Source organism: Eucalyptus grandis, chromosome 10, assembly GCF_016545825.1.
Source record: "Eucalyptus grandis isolate ANBG69807.140 chromosome 10, ASM1654582v1, whole genome shotgun sequence".
In the NCBI taxonomy this organism is placed as follows: Eukaryota; Viridiplantae; Streptophyta; class Magnoliopsida; order Myrtales; family Myrtaceae; genus Eucalyptus; species Eucalyptus grandis.
Window position 1 is genome coordinate 37533923 of NC_052621.1, and position 21966 is coordinate 37555888.

Consider the following 21966-nt stretch of genomic DNA (forward strand, 5'->3'; position numbering starts at 1 on the left):
AGAACAACAATGAGGCTGGGAAGAAATCCAAAAGTTTCTTTTCTTTAAGAAGTTAGAGTGTACCCACCGACACCACAACGATTCTTTATCAGTGAAAAGAATCCAAATAAATTTAAGCATGGAGGCTTTGTTGCAATCTTTAAGTTTTTGAATGCCTAGACCGCCCTCAACCTTTGGGAGACAGACATCGTCCCAGGAAAATTTGGCCCCACCTCGGCCAAGGGTCGTGCCCTTCCATAAAAATTGTCTGAAAATGCGCTCAATATTATCTATCACCGAGGACGGAAGTTTGAAGACACTAGTCCAATATGTTTGAATTGAAAGGAGTATTGACCTTATAAGTTGCAGCCTCCCAGCAAAGGATAGAAAGCGTTGTGCCCAAGATTGAACCTTGGCAGTAATACGATCAGTCAATGCAACACAGTCTGCTTTGCCCAATCTAGTAGTAATAATCGGAACACCCAAATAGCGAACCGGCGGTTCCCTTCCCGAAACCGAAGGCCCTTAGCATCATATTACGAAGAGATGAATCCTCCCGAGATGAAGATCTCACTTTTGTTTTTATTTGGGTAGAGGCCGCTCCAAGAGGAGAAAATGTCCCAACCCTTTTTTAACAATGTCACCGACGCCCAATCGCCTTGATAGAAAAGGAATATGTCATCGGCGAAAAGAGGTGAGTCACCGCACGCATTTGCATCTCCGTAAATATTTGAAGTCATTGCTAGTAGTACAGGAGAGCAAGATTTCAGAGAAAATTTCCATGACTAAGGTAAATAGGTAAGGTGACATAGGATCACCTTGCCTAAGTCCTCTTCTAGCAGGGAAAAAACCATGCAAATCACCATTGATAGAGATGGAATATTTTGGCGTACGTACGCAAACCATAATTAGCGAAATAATCCACTCAAGAAAACCGAAGGCATGGAGAGCAAGCTCCAAGAAATCCCAATCAACCGTGTCATAGGCCTTATGGAAATCAACTTTAACAAAGACATTTGGGCATATAAGGCTCTAAGTGAAATCCGGAAACAACTCTTGAGCGATGAGGATATTATCTTTAATCCTCCTACCTTTTACAAAAGCATTTTGTGAAGGGCTTATCAAATCATTTAAGACAGCAGCAATGCGATTAGCAAGGATTTTCATAATGACTTTATAAATGGTATTGCAACATGCGATAGGCCTAAAATCAGTGACTGCACTTGCGTTAGGGACTTTAGGAACTAGGGCGAGGATAGTGGTATTTACCTCCTTTAGGAGCAGTCCCGAAGAGAAGAAATCCTGGATTGCTTCCACCACCAATGGCCCCACTAAGTCCCAATTAGTTTTGTAGAACTCTACCGAGAATCCATCAGGACCTAGGGCCTTGCCTTTGGCAAGGGAGAATAAAGTATTCTTAATCTCAGAGGGAGAAACCAGCTCACATAGGGACTGCACTTGAGCATCAGAAAGTGGGTGACGAACAAACGTCTTCAACTCCCGCGAAGGTTTAGATAAAGCCTCATGATGAGAGAGCATTCGAGAAAAAAATGGACAAAAACTTGCGGCACAAGAACATGATCGGTGATAATAGCCCCGACGATCCTTAACGGAAATGATCCTATTAGTAAGTCAGCTCCTCTTCACCGAATGGTGGAAAAACTTAGTATTCCCCGTCACATTCTTTTAGCCATCTCACTCTCGACTTTTGTCTCGAAGAAGGATTCTTCTTGATTCCTCGATCAATAAAAACACGACGCGAGATTTTTCCAACTCAAGAAGAGAAAGGTTGTAAGGGTCCGATTGAAGACTAACCTGAGTGCTTCAAAGGGCCTCTCTTGCTTCGACCGCCCTCACAGAGATATCCGAGAAGGCGTCTTGGTTAAGTAACTTAAGTCGAGCTTTCACAATTTTCAGCTTGGAAACAAGAATGTACATTGGAACGCCTATGATGGAGGAGTCCCAAGCCTGACGAACAATTGAGTTAAAGTCCGAGTGGTCAGCCCAAAATTCAAAATACTTAAACGACTTCCTCCTCTGGACCGGCTGAAGAACTCTGACGATCATAGGAGTATGGTCCGAGATACCAGGGTTCAAAACGAAGCCTCGTAGAACGAGAAATGAAGGTTCCAATTGTTGTTAACCAAAGACACGGTTGATCTTCCTCATCTTCCCCGGCGTCTCCGCCGAGGTGGACCAAGTATAACGAGGCCAACATATCCGAGATCCATCAGTTCTATTTGTGCTAAGCATTGGGCAAACTCATCAAAATAAGGGATTCAGTCGTTGGAACCTCCAACTCGATCGGATGGATCTTTAATGGCGTTGAAATCACCAGCAACAAGCCAAGCCGAATCCCGCATCAAGTCATTAAAGTGGAGGAGGTCCTCCCACAAAGGTCTACGACGCAAAAAGTATGTTCACCATAAATAGCGGAGATGCAAGCTCACACCGACATATTATGCTTCGTACTACCATGCACAAACGATCATTGATAGAGATAGGCACAAAAGAAACAAAATCCGGGTTCCAACTTACCCAAAATTCTACCACGAGAAGAATACTCATAGTTTGCAATCCAATTCCAACCACTAATTAAGGAAGCCGAGATAGAATCAAAATGTTCCTCAGGAACTTTAGTCTCAAAAAGGCCAATCAGGCAGAGTTTATTAATAGCAACGAATCTCCTGATCTCTGCCCGCCTAAGAGGGTTGACCATGCCTCTAATGTTCCAAAAGCCAAAAAACATATCAAAAGGGATAAAGGGAAGAATTACCTCTTCTTAGCCCTGCGACCTGTGGCGCGCTTTTGAAGCCACCGAGGGTGGTGGATCGGGAAGAAGCAAGAGGAGCTGTTCTTGCATACTTCTAACACCATCCGAGTCGGGCCCTTTGGCGAAGGGGAACCCACGACAAAACATCTTCATCATTTACTTCCATTTGAGTACTAGAGTTGCATATTTCATCCGAGCTTCCACCCTGAAGTGAAGAGGAGGGAGCTCCCTTCTCAGCATGCTTTTTCTTTTTCCTACCTTTCCCCTTCACCTGCTTCCATTCTGGATCAGCAGCAGGAGCTGAGGACATAGCCACCAATTCACCACCATCCTCAGATGTAGAAACCTTAGCAGCAGAGATCTTCGAAGGCTTAGGAGGAACAAGTGCGGTTGCCTCCAGTTGCAACTGAGAATCAATCTCAGGATCGATCATATCCATGCCTGGGGTAGTAAGTGGAACTTGTAAGTCCACCATAACCTGTTTTTGACAATTCTGAGCGAGAGCAGGACCATCTGGACAAGTGGGAGAGTTAGGTTGCACAGACTTGTCTTGAGCAGGATGGATTCCAACACTAGCATTGAAGACCTGATTAGCTTCTGCAGAAGGAACATCAGAGTTTGTAGGAGCAGCTGTTTTACAGCTGTGACCAAAGATACCGCACACAGGGCAAGCAAGCGGTTTCCATTCATACTCAACTTCCACTTCCACTGATTTACCATCAAGGAGCAGCTCAATAGATTCACAAGTTGGTTGCTGGGCTGTTATTTCAACACAAACCCTGGCGAACGTTAGCATTGTCATATGCTCTGTCCGCTGATCCACATAGAGTGGTTTACCCACTGCACTGGCCACCTTTCCAATGGATTGAGCTGACCAAAATGAAAAAGGTAAGTTCCGAAGTCTCACCCAAACCGGAACTGAACGATGGATGTCTTTACTGAGTTCCAAACCTGGTTTCCATTGCTTTGCAACTGCAGTAATCCTTGTAACCGTTATATGGCCTCCTTCAAGGATTTTCCTTCGAACTCCTTATCTGGTATGCGCAAAACAAACAGTCCCCGCCCATTAGACATGACTTCAAACAAATTCGGACCCCAGGCTTTTTAAGAGCCTCTTCAATAACTTTAAACGGCAATCGCCTTCCAATGAAATACCCCACAAGACACTCAAAGAGCTTGGGATCAGCAGCTTCAAGATTAGATTCTGTCATCTGTATAACTGGTTTATTGTTCACAAAGGTCGGAGGAGTATATTCAAGATCATAACTTTTATGCACTCCACTAGTAACAAGCAGCCCAAGACCGAGTTACCGGGTTTCCGACTCACCCCTGCGTTGAGGGCGCTTGGATGTCGATCTACCTTTACTCTTTCCATGCGCCTTAACAGGAGCAAGAGGAGGTCGCGAGTCATTGTTCTCAATCGCAGCAGATGGGGACGAAGGATTCGGCCTCTGTTTGCTCAAAGAAGGAGCAGCCAACGAGGGTTGTCCATGATCAGGATGAACAGGAGGGGAAGGGCTTCGATTACTCAGCCCCTCATCATCAAAACGGGCCCGGAAGGGTCCGAACTCCATCAACTCAGCAGACTCGAAACAGCAGAACCGCGAACCAAAAAAACCCTAACCCATCGCAACCAAATTAAACCCACTGGAGAGCACGTACCAAACAAAGACTTAGAGGGTTTGAAGAGCAGTCGATGGCGCCCAAGATTCCCAAATGGAGTAGCAACGTGATGGTGGGTCACTGGTTCGGCAAGGGAAGCTACGGCGAGGGCGGACCGGCAAGAACAGAGCAGCACCCAGATAGCAGGGACAACCGGCGGAACAGGGGTGTCGCGGTCGGAGCTGCCAGCGTTCGGACTCCGGCACAGGGCGTCGCGGGCAGAGGACTCTGGGTGCGGGCGTTGCGGGCAGAGGACCTGAGAGTCCCCACATCTTCATAAGCATATAAATGCAGAGATTTGTGATTTCGTGTTACGAAAAGAAGAGTTCGAAAAATGGGTCGCAAAGCCATTTTGCAACCCATATTTAACGAGCTCAGTAGAATGGGTAGCCAATTTGACAACAAAGTGGGAGTTTAATGAGTTAATAAAAAAACATCCGATAAAATTGGTCATTTTGAGTCGTGATGAATTGCTTAATGACCCATATTTTAACTCATCTGACCTTTTAAGATTAACATAGGTACGAAAACTTAACTCAAAGAAAAATCAATATTGTTTAGTTGAACATAAGAATTGAATGGATTGCAAAGTAAGATAATTTTGATGTGATTATTGGATTATTCATCATTCACTTTTGACAAAACCAAGTAAAGATATTATCCTAAAACACGTCTCACAAATCAAACATCATTTTCATCATCAATAGCTTATGTTTTGTGAGTTTGATTTAGAGAAAAGAAACAGTGCGACTAGATGATAACGGACATTTTATTTTAGAGCAAACACGGCGACGTTTTGACGTTTTACTTAATCATTTTTTTTTTTTAAGCATGTACAAAGATATGGACGACTCCCTGGAGCTTGATTAGACCGCAAGTTCATGCGACGAGGGCTAAATGGCATCTCGGGCCAACCAACGGATAAATGATGTATCATCCAAACGGACCAAGCACACAAAGAAGGTTGACATCCCCTAATAGTAAGATCAATTAGTCGGCATAGACATGTATTAACATTTCAAATTTCGTATTTAATAGGATCAAATGCAACGAAATAGAATCTGAGGATTGGAATAATATAAAAATTGTCCTCATCTTGTTTGGCTGTAAAAAACAAACCCCTTCAATAGAATAAATGGCGATCATCTTCTTTGGTTGTTTGGGAATTTATGCAAACAAGAAATCCAAATGCATTCAATTTCGGAATTACAATAGCTTGCATTAATTCGCAGTTGTAATCTGACCATCGCACACCACATTCGTCTTTGTGAGCTAATATATATCCTTAAAATCAGAATTAACTAATAAAAATCATTAGATAAAAGAACTTAAAGAAATACTCACAAACGGGGTGGAGCGGGCCACAACATGTGACGACTTTTTATTTTATTAATTTAGTTTTAAAAATTTAATATAAAATTTAATCCAAGCATCACACTTTTGTTTTGACCAAACAAGTATCACATGCATGAAGAGCTTAAAGTGGATAAAATGGTTATAAAAAAGTTTTATTTAGCTGGATTGAATATGAATGTGTATTATTAATATAGGTTAATTTAGTCTCCATTAATAAAATTGTATTGCATAAAAATAAATGAAATATAAGTTAAATGAGTCGATTTGAGCTAGGGCATTTTCGACCCAACCTGTCCTAGCCATTTGATGGGCCAACAGAAAGAGGAGTTTTGACAAGTATTCATAGACACTGGGCAAACGATTGAAAGATTTGAATGAAATCCAACGGCCCTAGTCACTAATTAGTCATATCTCTTGACATTTTCAATTACTCTAATCACATTTGATTCATATTCATTTCATGATAAGATGAAACTTATTGTTCTGCATAGGCTACTAGTAGATTGATACAGTAATGATTAATTTTTTTTTACTTACATGCAATTAGAAACGTTAAGAATGGACCTAAAAGCGTGAAACCTTGTAATAGATTGTTACTTAGCCTGAATCTCCCACTGGCAAATTGAGATCAGGTAGCTCAAAGAATCTTTCACAAGTTTCGACCTTGCTTGTTTTCGATGTGCTGCCACACAGGGAGCAAGAACCAACATTCTGTGGTTGCTCATCGGGAGTCGTCTTGGCTTCCTGCTTACATTGCATGTCAAGCTGCGCAGCGATACGAAATCACCATCCGCGTCGAGATTCAAAGAATATTTCAATAATCTGAATTTGTAGCCATTCCTAACAAGTTGTCCATAATAAAGATGGTGTCATCAGCTACAGGGCACAATAGCCACTTCGCTTTTTTTGCTTCTTATATAGTTAACTGAGATACAACTAATTAAGGAATAAAAACATGAAAAGATTAAAGCTAAATAATGATTTAAGTTAATAGCCAATCAAAAGGACATGAGAAATAAATATGCAAAGCTCTTAATGTTGGAAGACTCAACTCTAGAATTTGGCATTGATTATTAATGTGAAAATATATCTTGATTATTGATATAGTTCCTTGATACCCAATCGATAGATTAATGGACCTTCTAAATTACTACAAAAAATAGATACAATTTTATAAAGCTTAACACGAGCAAGGAAACCTAACTTCCATCTTCTTCAAGCTTTTTTGTTCGCAATTCTTTGCTTCTCAACAATATGAAGCAGGTTTGCCAATCCCTGCCCATCAAGAAAGGCAAAAACTCATCCATCTAAGACAAAGCATTCTACTCCGATGCTAAAGGGCTGTAGCTCGCAACATGGAAAGAAGAAAACATACCCATCTCAGTCTTCTTCTTTCCTTCAAGAGCTTGTTCTCCTCCTCCCTCAGTTCAGCCAGTGTCTACCATACGTGCCAGAGATATATCCGCACAAATTAGAGGGAGCATGACAATGTACACTAACTTTTAAACAAGATGAACACACAAATGAACACCTGTAGTAATCTCTATGTAACACTCACGTCACCTCGACCACTACTCTAGAAACTGTTGCGTCTGTGGACACTTTTCTTCTAATAACTTCACTTCGACTACAGAGACCACGAAGAAATTCATAAGACCGAAAATTTGTTACCTTTTTCTTTCTTGGTCTCTTGTTGTGGCAGTGCTTGTGGTCGTGCTCCCAATGGTGGTCTGGACGACATCTCCCACAAGTGAGTCATTTTTTGTCCATGATGAAATTAAACGACAGCGAAAGCAAAACTGGGAATGTCAGGCACTTGAACTGGAAAAAGCGGCATCTGATATGATAAGAAGAACAACTCGAATCTGGAGAGGGACAAAATAGAAAGCACATGATGGAATAACTTGGGATGGGTTTGCTGACGATCGGCGACTGGTATATGCTTTTGGTCATCGGCCATATCGGGCAACTCAAATTGGGCACCATAGCCCAATACACGAAGAAAAGCCCACGTAAGTTTCAAAAGTCAGCCCATGCAAGAAAAGAAAATGAACAGGGTTCACAAAAAGTGGTCCCTCCACTAGAAGAACAGCAACTCCAACGCCTCGGATTCAGAATGATAAAAAATTCCGTAGTACTTTTTTGACCTTAAAATCAGTGAGAAAAAAAACCTTTCTACAACATGAACTCAGTGTATAGAAATTTCATGAGCTTAGACCCAATCCACAATATCACAAGTTCTGACCCCGCCAAACCGTCTAAAATAAACTCAACCATTGCCTTTTTCCCATTGTGCAAATCGGCGAGGGGGTTGGGGGGGTTTCGTGTAATGCACTCCCCACAAAAGCGACACTCAGTCGTTGCTATACAGTACTGCGCTGTCATAAAGAGCATTTGCAAACACCATTTGGGAGTACCGGCGAGATATGGAGACCGACTATTTCATGCATTGACGAGATGAACATCAAAGCCGATCTTTCCTTGGGGGAAACCATTTTCAGGGTTGCAGTAACTACGGAAAACTACTTTTCTTGAAATGATCCAGCGGTACTCGCTATCGACATGCGAAGATGCTTTGCCGTGGACGTGAACAATGGCCAAATGGCGCAACTGGCATGCGCCTACAGGGGACCGTAAAGTGAGGCGGAACGCACCAAATAATTTGGTTCCTGTAAAGCAAGGCTCAACATAAACGGCACAACCAGTATCCAACCAGAACTGCACGCACTTCCATTCCTTTGCCACGACGACACGCCACCCCGCCCCCAACGACATGCCCAGTTTACCCAACTTCCCTTGTAAACACCCAGGGGAAAAAATCAATAAAATAAACAGGCACAAAGTAACAACAATATAATCATTCTATTATCATTTAATTACCATGGTACATAGACATTGCATGAAGTCTAGCTTACACTTCTTAGATGGTGTCTGATTGTCTTCTTAGATATAGATTATTTATCATCAATCAAGCAAGTCAGACCACTCAAATTTCCATTAAGGTGATGCCTTTTTAAGTATAATGAGAGAGACATCTATAGGCTGATCTATAATGCATGGTCATAGGCCACGATTTATAAGTTAACGAATTCACAAGTCTTGGAACTGGAGATTCCTCTCAAAACGTCTGGGGAAATATAATCCGGAAAGAGTCGTCCGGGCAGTGATCTATGCAGCTGTACATACGAAAACAGAAATGTATCCTTGACAGAGCCCAGTCTCTGAGGAATTTAGGATAAGTAGAAAATCTGAAGGAGCAAAGCAAAAAGACAGTCGAGCACTTTAGTCACGGAACAAGGCACTCCACATTGACATCTTATAAAGTCAGGTTATTCTAAAATGCTATGTACTTAATTGCCAGTGAATAAAGAAATAGCCACTTGATTTTTCAACACAGGAAAACATACCCAGGCTTAACATGACCACTAAGCACAAGATAAGGTGTCTCCATTTGAGCTTGAGCTTCCCTCATCCTCTCTGCAACAAAGAAGGCGTGTCTGAATTCTTCATCTGCTTCAACTTCAATTCTTCCTGGTATTGCTTTATGCGCTTCTCTTGCTTCCTTTTGCCAGGCCCTTTTCCATGAAATTTATGGGAAAGCAATCGGAAATCTTCTTTTGCAGTTAACTGTTGCAAAACAATCAAAACAAGAAGATTAGTATAAAAACATCAAAGTAATGAATTGGCTTTTGTTTGTCATACGCAAACGAAATTATAGTGGATAGTTTAGTATTACAAGGCTATCTTATGATATCTAATATCTTTTTTCTATCAACAAACTTACTATTCGGCCAAATTCATCCCTCCTTTCAATGTGGATCTCTTTCTGTCCATCATCTGCAATGCCTACGAGCTTGCTTTTCTTCTTATCCATGTTTCTACCACCCCGCTCATCAACAGTTTCTTTAAGTGTTCCCCGTTCCTTGAGCAGCTTTAAAGCACCTGACAGCCCTTTCCCCACTGCAGCTTCATGAATTGTCTCATCCGGAACAACTTCCTCCTTATCCTCATTAACTGGACCTTCATCATTACCAAATTCTTTAAATTCTGTCCAGCCTCCGGGCTCATCTTTTACTTCATTACCGGATGTTACTGGTGCTTCGTCTTCATCCATGAAGACATCTTCTGTGTCAGGCTTACGAGAAACTGGAACATGAGGGGTAATGGCACAATTTCAGTAACTCACTTGATAAGAAAATAACATCACATATTCTTTCAGACACCAAAAACCATATCAAGCAATTCGTGGATATAACACTGATTTGAAGAGAAGTAATTTCAATTACATGAATGTAATCTCAAAACTGCAATGCAAGCCCAATATGCATGTCCCTCTCCCCTTCTCAGTAGAACCGACAGCATTCTTAGCCAGCATATATCCAGAAAACTAATTGTGGCTTCAAAACAAAGCAATTCCAATATGGCCAAAACAGTTGAATAAGTCCACCACTCTTCAAGACAGCAATCCCCTTGACTAGCAATTAGGAATTTTACGGTAGTTCAAAAGTTTAAATGCATCCCAAATAAACAAGCTACTGTGACTGCATGAGCAATGGACTGCGAGTTGTATGTGAAAAGTTTACTTGCTTGCAAGTTGTCCAGGATGTTGTTCTATGAGACACATCAAGTGCACTGCTTGTTCACACAAACACAAAGGGCAATTTCTAAAAGAAGTCACTTACAACCAATCTTTCGGTATGTAAACAGTGAAAGAACAAGACACGTTGCTTGTTGACCATCCAAACATTACCAGGATTTTAAACTAAACAGCCAACTTAAAAAAAGCAGTGACGCTACCCAAATCAGCAAAAGGCAGTAATCTGAAAAATCTGGAGAACAACATAAGGTTCCACAGTTCAGAAAGAAAATATGATCGCAACTTGTCCAGGCCAACACAGAATTAATCAAATGTATACCTTCATCAACCTCGAGGCCTGAAACAAAACCTTCTATTTCTGTCATGACAACCCTGCTTTCCTGTGATTCTCCAGTCGTGACACTCTGATTTTCTGCATTGTGTGTGCTGGGAATACTACTGGCACGAAGAGCTATCGCTTTAGGACCAGAAGCCCCCTTCTCTTCTTGCTTCTTTAGAGCCAATTTCCTAGCTCTCTAAAGATTTATAAAGATCTTCATCGTCGTCAGCAATGACCATGTTTTCGTCATTCTCCGTCTTAACAGGAAGAGTTTGCTCCACCCGCAGTAACCTAGATGCCTCCTCTGCTTTAGCATAGGCCAATTGGAAGGCATTCTTTCTCATCTCAGCCTCGATTTTCTCTTGTTCCTCTCTGCTAGCCTGCCTCCTCCCATCCTTACGTGATCCAAGATCTCCAGCAGCCAGCCCTGCCGAAACTGCTTCCGCTTCAAGGGCATCTAAGTCCAACTTTTCTTTCCTCCATGACGATTTCTTTTTCTTGGGCTTTCTGAATCGAAGCATTTCTTCTTGAGTGTAATAATTGGACGAGGTCTTGGCAGATGAGGTGAGATCTTCATAATGACTACTTGAAGAAGCACCCTGTAGCCTCCTTCTTAGCTGTATATATAGTACATGAAACTTCTTTAGAACGACCAAGCTGACCTAATTCCTATTCTAACTAATGCAGAATCACAATATGCAGAAAAACTAGTTACCTCTTCCAATTTCTTTTCAGCTTCATTGGTCAAATGTCCACTCGAGTTGAGAGTGACCCCCTGAAACCATCAAAAGAAGTGGGAACTCATTAGCTAGAAGCCTAGATATAATAGCTAGATATAACACTTGTAATTAGATAAGAGAAAAGAACTAACCTCATCTTGAGCCGGGTCGTCATATTGTGGAAGCATTTTCTTCTCCGATGCAGGGTCATCACTGAATCTGAAACAACAACAGTGCCAATAATAAGTTGAGTGTATGCATATACAACTAAGGATAAGAATATTCAACCTACTTGTCATCATAGATTCCAGTTTTCTTCTTGGCAGCTTTGTAAGCTTCATCCCTCTGTTTCTGCTCTCCAATTTCCGCATTCTCAAGCATATCAACTTCTGCATTTACAAGCAAAACTCCATCATACATAAAATTAAACAGGTAATAAGGACCAAAGATAACGCGATTGCCAAAGGCTTACCTTCATTGATGTCTCCATTTGCAAGTATGTTCTGATCTTTGAGTGTCAAAACAACTGCCCCACCTTCAATAACCTTATCAAGTCCGTGAAGTACTTTCACCCCCACTAGATCATCTGTCAACAAAGTTGTTCTTTATGCGATAAGATCGATGTTATAGAAGCTTAAAGCACAATAAAAAATACATGTCGATATTCCCCACAACAATAAACAAGGATAAATCAAGTAGAGGTATGCCCATTCTGGATGAAATAAGCAACACTTAGCAAGTGCATGAATGAAAAAGAAGGCTGAGCAGATACAACAGCACGTGTGCACAATTAGGTCCTAATAATCTGATGTTCTAGTGTTCCTAACACAATTGGAAAGCATTAGTGTAAGTTTGACAAGGGCATATAGTGAACTCATTACATGCTTCTTAGTTCAAGAAAAGTCATAAAGTCGAAAACATAAAACATGTACATGATGTAATTCACAAAAGTTCTCTGAAAGATTAATCTTTATCCAGGAGTTGAAGAAATCGTACGAGCATTTCTGGGAACTTCCTGCTCATCTTCGCTCTCTCCATGACCAATATCATCCTGAGAATGAGCATAAGAGGATCAGTTACCTACTTACCTATACTAATCACATATTTATAATAAGGCATCTAAAATCACAATCTGACCTGCTCCTCAAATACTTTTGATAGCTGCAGGACTTTCTCCTTTTCTTCATTCCTTTTGTGTTCAAGCTTACGACTCCTATTAACCCATGCCAACATCTCAGAAGCACCCTCAGACTCGGGCTGTCTTTTCAGTCTCCCTTCTTTTGCTCTAAATAGAAGACAGATACTTAACTTCTTTCTTCACATCACAAGAATAAAGCAGTTCAAAAAAGAATGTGACTTTACATGTTAATGGGTACAAGCAAAAGGTTCCAGGTTTGCAAGATATTCAAAGTCCAAATTCGCGATATATGGAAATATTTGAGATGTAACCCACTGGTACATAAAGGAAATTCAGCAACATATCATGATGCAAGTCGTGTTCCAGATAATAAGTTCATAACTTAAATTTAGCTACTGAACTTGCTTCATGAGACATGATATAGGCGAATTGTGTCTCCCTACAACATTTCAATAATCAAGTTTTGCACCAATATCAAATAAATTCAGAGCAGCAAACACCTAGCACCCCACAACCAGCAAGCATAACTAATGTCCAGATGTTTTGGACAATTTCTCTTCATCTGAGCAAGTAGGAAAAACAAATGCACATCATACAAGTCTTTTGTAAAATTCCATGGTGCAAGAAAATACAGAATGTTTAACCTAAATTATCCTTGAGCTTTGAGGATCAGAAGAACATGCATTAGAGAAGTTGCATCATGTACTTGGGAAAAAAAAGGTTGAAAAACTAGCACAACCAAGCATCGGATACAACTTGACTGAACATAGAAACCAATTCCCTAAAAGCACAATGAATGTTCACTTACTTTGAGATGCGGTCTTGTAGTTTGGAGGTGGACAACCTAGTTCCATCCGAAGCACTATCGGGATCTTGCCCATGCCCAACATCTTCCTTTTCTTCAGCAATGTCAAATTCCACTCTATTATCCTTGATCCTATCATAATCGCGTGCATCCCCCTTCCTGATTACCCTTTCTTTATCTCTTGACCCGTCTCTGTTGTGATCTTCCTCCCTATCCCTCTTCCTATTGCTCTTCTCCTTTGCTTCATCTGTCATCCTGTCCTTCTCCTTTTCTCTCCATTTGTCTCTATATTTTTCTCTCTCTTTCTCCTTTGGCTTCTCCTTTTCCCTTTCTCTTTCTTTCTCCCTGCTACTCTTCTCCTTCCCCTTCTCTTTGTCATCACTCTCCTTTTCTACCTCACGATCCTTCCGTCTATCCTTTCGATCTTTTTCCCTCTCGTGTTCTCGCTCCTGCTCCCGCTCCTTCTCCTGGTCTCTACGTTTGTCACGCTGTTCATAATCTCTTTCTTTCTCTCTGCCCTTAGTAATCCTGCTCCTATCCTTCTCGTACTCCTCTCCATCTTCCTTCCTCCTATCCTTCTCACGCTCATCTCTATCATCCTTCCTCCGATCCCTGCTTGAGAGTCTATCGTCTTTTGCTTCTTTACCTTTTACTTTGTTCCCTTGATCCTTCTCTTCTTGGTGACCTCTCTTTTTCCGATCCTTATTCCTATGCTTACTCGATTCTCTAGACTTATGCCCACCAATTTCCTCAGAATCACCGTCTCCCACACCTCGCTTCTCTCTGTAGGGAGATTCCTCCAATTCCATCTCCTCACTCTATTTTACACGAGTGCTACGACCTTCAGCCGAGTGCTGTCAATGATGCCTGTTCAAGGAGGGTTTTTTGTATAAGATGATTAATGTGAGGACATCAGTCAGATGGAAATAAAAAAAAAAAAAAAAATTGTCCGGCAATGTAGCTTGATATTCCCATTAATTGATGAAATTACCCTAGCTTTTCCAAGATCAAAGGCTTTCATCATCAACATAAATCAAACTTTAGTGTTACTATCCATTGAAGCAAAGTTCTTCCTCTGCACCTCACATGATTAAAGATGATCGAGATTTTTTACACCCGTTTGCTTATATCAACGTGCTCACCTAATTCTCCAGTTTCAATTTTTCATGTTCCGCACACGAAACGATCGTTGCCCTCTTAAGTGAACAAGAAACACGAAAGCAGGCAATCGGCTATATCATAGCATCGTCAAAGAGCAACACGAAAGCAAACTCGAGGCGGAGCTCAAACGATCCAAACCATCGATTCGCAGCAGAAACAACCAGAAACTGGGGAACCCGAAAAGCCAAAGCAAGAAGAAAACCCCAACAGGAAGCAAAACTCTGATTCGGGAATCAAGTCGGTACCAAAACTAATTCACGAACTCCCGAAAAATAAAACTTGGAAAGCACTAGCGGGAGCCCGTCCGATTCCAGATTCGCGAGCGATGGAACAGAGCAGCCGAGCGTAACGGGAAGGTGGATGGGAGAAAGACAAAACCCCGCGGCTGTGCGCGACGCTTGAATTTCGGGCGGCGTTTTTAAAAGCCACGCCATCACCATATTCGGAAGTTTCGCCATCAACGGCTGCCCTCTTCTGCCACGTCTCAGCAGTTGCGCGTTCAGGCTTGCATTCAAATTTTAGTTGATTCGTTGCGGCAATATTAAGATTCTTAGATATTTATTAGAGATATTTAGAATTTTTTTCTTATTTTAATATCTACTTTGTTTATACTGATTTGATTTCCTTTATCTAAATCTATAAATAAGCTCTTTGTATACTTTTTTCAATATGTCGAAATATACTAAAATCTTTTAATTCTGCCTTCCGCTTTCTTATTTTTATCTTTTTTATTTCGCGAATGCATTTGAGGGATTCTTTTCTTTTCTCATCTCTTTTACTTTTTTATTGTAGCATTTGAAATGTGCTCGAGAGTCCCTAAGTCTTCATAAGCATTAAAATGTGGACATTTGTGATTTCGCATTACGAAAAGAAGAGTTGGAAAAATGGGTAGCAAACCCATAGTTAATGAGCTCCTGTAGAATGAGTAACTCATTAGGCAAAACAAAGTGGGGGGCTTAATGAGTTAATGAAGAACGACATCCAATAAAATTGATCATTTTGAGTCATGATGGATTGCTTAATGACCCATATTTTAACTCTTTTGACCTTTTAAGATTAAAATAGGTACGAAGACTTAAAGAAAAATTTATATTGTTTATTTGAACATGAGAATTGAATGGATTGCAAAGTAAAAAAAAATTTGATGCGATTATTGGATTATTCATCATTCAATTTTGATAAACCAAATAAATATATTATCCTAAAACACATTTCATAAATCAAACATCATTTTCATCGTCAATAGCTTATGTTTTGTGAGTTTGATTTAAAGAAAAGAAACAGCCCAACTAAATGATAACGGGCGTTTTATTCTAGGATAAACATGGCGACATTTTGGTTTTTAACTTAATCATTATTTTTTTTCTTTTTTTTTAAAAAAGACAAGATGTGGACAACTCCTCGTTGAGCTTGATTAGACTGTAAGTTCATGCAACGAGGGCTAAAGGGAATCTCAGGCCTATTAATGGATCAATGACGTATCATCCAAACCGACCAAACACACAAACAAGGTCGACATCGCCTAATAGTAAAATTAATTAGTTGGCATTGACATTTATTAACATTTCAAATTTCGTATTTGATAGGATGAAAAGCAATGGAATAGAATCTGAGGATTGGAATAAAATAAAAATTATCCTCATCTTGTTTGGCTGTTAAAAAACAAATCGCGGCAATAGAATGGAATGGTGATTATCTTGTTTAATTGTTTGGGAATTTATTCAAATAGTAAATCCAAATGTATTCAGTTTAGGAATTATGATGGGTTGCATAAATTAACAGTTGTAATTTGACCATCCCACACTGCGTTTGTTTTTGTAAGTTAATTTATATTCTCAAAATCATTTGTAATCGATAAAGAATCATTAGATAAAAAAATCTAAAGAAATGCTTACAAGCGGGATGGAGCGAGCCACGACAAGTGACAACTTTTTATTTCACTAATTAACTTTTTTAATCTCATATAAAATATAATCCAAGTACCCCACTTTTGTTTTGGTCAAACAACTATTGCATATATGAAGAGCTTAAATTGAATTAAATGGATGTACATGAGTTTTTAGAGGGTGGATTGAATATGGATGCATATTATTAATATAGGTTAGATACAACTCAAGTATCGATTACCAAAATTGTATTGTGTAAAATTGAATGAAATATAAGTTAAATAAGTCAATTTGAACTAGGTCATTTTTGACTGAACTTGTGCTGACCCTTTGATGGGCCAACGAAGAGAAGAGTTTTGACAAGTATTTATAGACCCTTAGCAAACGATTGAGAGACATTCACCGGTGTAAGGTTGTCCTTACTTCTACACTGATGATATGAAACAATTAGAGCCCATTTAATAATACTTCCAGTAACAACTAAGTTTGTTTGTTTTTTTTGTTCTTGAGAACAAAAAATACATAAATCAGTTAATTTTTTGCTCCCAAAACAAAAATCTTTTTTTTTTTGGTTTTCGTAAATAGATTTGAAACAAAATTAAGAAATAAGAAAAAAGTTATTTTTATTCCCGAGAACAATTCTTAAAATCAATTTTAATTTTTTTCTTCTCTTCTTCTCTTCTCTTCTTTCCTCCTTCTTCCTTTTGGCCAATAACGAGCTCGTTAGCTCGAGCCTTATCGTGGCTGAGCCAGGCTCGGCCTCGCCCGTGCCTCACCAAATCTAAGCGAGGTCGAGTCTTGCCGATAGCTAGGCCAGCCTCGCCCCGCTGAGTCAAGCACGCGTGGCTAGCGAGCGAACAACTACGAAGAAGGAGGAATAAGAGAAAAAAATAAGAAAAAGGAAAAAAAAAAGAGAAAAAAAGAAAAAAAATAATAAAAGTATTAAAAAATTAAAAGAAACAAAAAAATTTAAGAATTCTATTAAACGCATTTCTATCCTGAAAATATAAATTTTGAACAATTGCCAATCACATTATTTTGCTCAGAAATTGTTCCCAAGATTAAAATTAAAAAAAAAAACATTTCTAATAAAAAAATTATTCACAAGAACAAAATCGTTATCAGAGATACCCTTATTGACTAGGAAATTCGCATAACTAAAACACCCTGTATACAATGTAGAACCGACCAACAATCTGCTTACAGATTAGAGGACAACTAATCAAAGGACTAAAATCAGGTAGAGTTTCCCTTTCATATTACAAAAACTCAAAGACGAAAGAACCGACCACGATGTGTTAACATCTACAAGCCGCTCGCCCCTAACTTGTGCGATTAAAATTTACTTACATGCAATTAGAAAGGTTAAGAATGGACCTAAAAGCGTGAAACCCTTGTAATAGATTGTTACAGGATTCATCCTACAACATGATTGCATGAACTCTCAGGATATCTCAAGGTGAAAGTCTCAGCCTGAATTTTCCACTGGCAAATTGAGATCAGGTAGCTCAAAGAATCTTTCGCAAGTTTCAACCTCGCGTGTTTTTGATGCGCTGCTGCATGGGGAGCAGGAACCGACATTCTGTGGTTGCTCATCGGGAGTTGTCACGGCTTCCTGCTTACATTGCATGTCAAGCTGTGCAGCGATACAAAATCACCATCAGCGTCGAGATTCGAAGAATATCTCACTAATCCGAATCTGTAGCCATTCCTAACAAGTTGTACATAATAAAGATAGTGTCATCAGCTACAAGGTACGATAGCCACTTCGCTTTTTTTGTTTCTTATATAGTTGACTCAGATACAACTAATTAAGGAATTAAAAACACAAAAAGATTAAAGCTAAATAATGATTTAAGTTAATTGCCAATCAAAAGGACATAAGAAATAATATATGCAAAGGACTTAATGTTGGAAGACCCAACTCTACAATTTGGCATTGATTATTATTGTGAAAATATATCTTGATTATCGATATAGTTCCTTGATACCCAATTGATAGACTAACGGACCTTCCAAATTATTACCCCAAAAAAACAAGATCAACTTCATACAGCTTAACACAAGAAAGGAAACCTAACCTTCATCTTCTTCAAGCTTTCGTTCGCAATTCTTTGCTTCTCAACAACACGACGCAGGTTTGCCAATCCCTGCCCATCAAGAAAGGTAAAAACTCATCCATCTAAGACAAAGCATTCTACTCTGATGCACTTAAGGACGGCAACTCACAACGCGGGAATAAGAAAACATACCCATTTCAGTCTTCTCCTTTCCTTCAGGAGCTTGTTCTCCTCCTCCTTCAGTTCAGCCAGTGTCTGCCACACGTGACAATGTACACTTACTTTTAAACAAGATGAACACACAACTGAACACCTATAGTAATCTCTATGTAACACTCATATCACCTCGAGTACTACTCTACTCTAGAAACTGTTGTATCCGTGGACACTCTTCTTCTAGTAACTTCACTTCTACTACAGAGGTCACGAAGAAATTCATAAGACCGAGAATTTGTTACCTTTTTCTTTCTTGGTCTCTTGCTGGGTCTGGCAGCGCTCGTGGTCGTGCTCCCATTGGTGGTCTGGACGACATTTCCCGCAAGTCAGTCATTTGGTTCATGATGAAATTAAACGACAGCAAAAGCAAAACTGGGAATGTCAAGCACTTGAACTGCAAAAAGCGGCATCTGATACGATAAGAAGAACAACTCGCATCTAGAGAGGGACAAAAAAGGAAAGCACATGGTGGAATAACTTGGGCTGGGTTTGTTGACGATCGGCCATTAGTGTATGCTTTTGGTCATTGGCTATATCGAGCAACTCAAATTGGGCCCGTTAGCCCAATACACGAAGAGGAGCCCACGTAAGTGTCAAAAGTCAGCCTATGCACGAAAAAGAAAAAATGAAAGAGGTTCGCAAAGTGTTCCCTTTCCTAGAACAACAGCAACTTCAATGCCTCAGATTCAGAATGATAAAAAATTCCGTGGTACCTTTTTGACCTTAAAACCAATGAGGAAAAAACCCTTTATACAACATAGAAATATCGTGAGCTTAGACCCAATCCACAATATATCACAAGTCCCAATCAGAAAGAGAAGGCACTAGAACTGGGCCCAATCAAGACCGTCCATCGTGCCAAAAAAGGCTCAGCATCCCAACTTCTGACCCTGCCAAACCGTCTAAAATAAACTCACCCTTTGCCTTTTTGTCTTTTTCCCATTTGTGCAAATCGGTGACGGGGGAGTTGTCATGCGACAGTCAGTCGTTGCTATACAGTACTGCTCTGTCACGTGAAAAGTAAGCAAAAGCAAAGAGCATTTGCAAACACCATTTGCGAGCACCAGCAAGGAACGGAGACCAACTATTTCATGCCGTGACGAGATGAACATAAAAGCCGATCGTTCCTTCGGGGAAAACCATTTTCAGGGTTGCAGTAAGTACGGAAAACTACTGTTCTTGAACTGATCCGGCGGTACTCGCTATCGACACGCGAAGATGCTTCCCCATGGACGCGAGCGATTGAGAAATGGCGCAACTGGCATGCGCCCACAGGGAACCGTAAAGTGAGGCGGAACGCACCGAATAATTCGGTTCCTGTAAAGCAAGGCTCAACATAAAGGGCACAACCACTACCCAACCAAAACGGCACGCACTCCCATTTCTTTGCCACGACAACACGCCACCCCGCCCCTAACAGCGTGCCCATTTTTACCCAAATGCCCTCGTACCTCGCGACGCCGTTTTGCAGGACGTGGGGTTGACCCTCGGCAAAAAATAGCGGTGGGTTAAAGAGAAAAAATAAAATAAAAAGAAAGGTCGAAAATCTCGAGAGCTAAGGAAAGAGACGAGACACTTTCGCACACCGTCCATATTTCTACACGGGGCAGTGACGACCCGGGGAAAAGAAAGCAAATCCCGTTTTCGACGAAACGTCTCTTTCCAAGTGTGGTTCTGTTCGGCTCTCATCCAGATGGCCAAGGAAAATACCGGAGGACAAATGGGTCATTTTCGTCCACAGATGGGAAACAAAGAGACCACCCAACTGGTGCTGTACTCGGGACCTCGACCCAGACGCTGACACCCGTAAAGCTCAAGCCAACGCGGATCTCCGCCGTTGATTTTGGTGACGCCACGGTCAGCACAGCAGGCCGTGTCTGACGGTTCGTGTCGACGCGCCGATCTCCTTGAACCGCCGGCTCAAAACCACAAGCTCGCTCTCACACGAGCCTCGCGAATCAGATTCGAGCCTATCGAGAAGCGACACGTGACCGCGAGGGCCGACGACGTCGAAAAGAAGAAAGTGCACGAGCACAGTACGATTGCAGTACGCACCTTAGATCTTGCCTTTTCCGGTGACCTGACGACAGGGACGCTACACTCCTCGTCGCCTCCGCCTCCTCCTCCGCTGCCGCCGCCGCCGCCGCCGCCGCCGCCGCTGGAGGTGGCGCCGCTCCAGGAGAGGGGAGTCGTCGGGCTCGCGCGAGCCGGCTCACCCCCGCGCTTCTTCCGCCTGGCGTCCTTCGGCGCGGTCTTGGAGTTGGACGACCTCCGCTGGCGCACGGTCCAGTCGAGCTTCAGGGGGCGCGCGTCGGCCGCGTGGGGCGGCGCGTCGGCGCAGCGGATCCGGAGGAGGAGCTCCGCCACCGCGGAGTCGTCCGTCATGGCGACGGTCAGCCACTCGGCCTCGTCGTCGCAGGCCATGTTGCAAGGTCGTCTCAGAGAGAGAGAGAGAGGGGGAAGGAGGGGGAGGGGGGGGGGAGAAAAGTGCAAAAGGGATGGTGGTGGAGGAAAAGGAGGTGGAGGCTAAAGAAGGAAAATGGAAGCGTAGGTTGTGCTGAATGTCATGGAAAAAACAAGAATTTCAACAAAATAAAAAAAATGAAAAAGGCAAATAATAATAATAATGGCGTTTGATGATGGATGGTGTGTGCTCGCGTGTGCGCGCGTCCTAGTTTGTGGAGGAGTTGTGGGCTTTTGATTGATCTTGTCTCTCTCTCTCTGTGCTCGTGTCCTTGGGCCCCACCTGTGGAACACGTGGCATCTGTGTCTCTTTCGCGTTTCCGCTTGCTTCTTCTTCCGGGTGTGGAAATTCCCTGCGACGACTCTGCGACCGGATTGGTAAGGTGTTGCCGTGGAGGTTCACGACGAAATCGACTACCTCGACACCGTTGCCATGTTCGGCACGATAACATTTAATAATACTGTCTGTAGCTAGGAAAACAGTGGAACTATGAGTAAGTGCTCCTCTCCCACTTTTCAATTCCCTTGTTTGGTTTGACCAACTTTCTTGTTTCCCACGATTCCCTGGCGCTCATGAGGAAGATAATTAACTTAGGAGAGTGTTTTTCTGAGCAAAGAATTTTTTCATGAATTGATTTTCTAGACTTCCGCGCGTTTACTTTACTGAAGATGAACAGTAAATGGAAAATTACTTATTGTCAGAAAAGACATACAAATTTAAAATAGAGAAAATGAATTTTCTAAGTTCTTGGATTTTTTTTTACCTTTATCATGAAATTTCCCCCTAAAACAAACATACCCTTACAGCCGCCTCTTATTTTTCATTAAAAGA

At 41.3% G+C, this 21966-nt stretch overlaps 2 protein-coding genes across 5 annotated transcripts; both read right to left on the reverse strand.

Annotated features, from left to right (window-relative positions):
• Positions 1-6961: 6961 nt before the first annotated feature.
• On the reverse strand, positions 6962-21259 carry LOC104429568 (short stature homeobox protein 2). 4 transcript variants are annotated; one of them, XM_010042412.2, is made up of 5 exons: positions 20727-21158; positions 18914-18976; positions 18648-18710; positions 18477-18545; positions 17517-18031 (listed from the first exon to the last, which is right to left on the reverse strand). In XM_010042412.2, exons 1-5 carry the CDS (start codon positions 21093-21095, stop codon positions 17864-17866), a joined length of 732 nt encoding a protein of 243 aa, XP_010040714.2. In that variant the 5' UTR covers positions 21096-21158; the 3' UTR covers positions 17517-17863. The 4 variants fall into 4 exon arrangements, with proteins under 4 accessions (XP_039159231.1, XP_010040714.2, XP_039159230.1 ...); XM_039303296.1 differs by having other exon boundaries at positions 17888-18094; positions 20727-21165; XM_039303295.1 differs by having other exon boundaries at positions 17888-18106; positions 20727-21164.
• Positions 8821-14942, reverse strand: LOC104429566 (SART-1 family protein DOT2-like). The gene is given in 13 exon segments (XM_039303293.1): positions 8821-9256; positions 9259-9397; positions 9555-9916; positions 10687-10880; positions 10882-11303; positions 11402-11461; positions 11558-11624; positions 11698-11794; positions 11878-11991; positions 12402-12456; positions 12543-12690; positions 13352-14215; positions 14755-14942. Coding segments are annotated over 12 exon segments (2562 nt in total). The 5' UTR covers positions 14158-14215; positions 14755-14942; the 3' UTR covers positions 8821-9158.
• Positions 21260-21966: the final 707 nt, after the last annotated feature.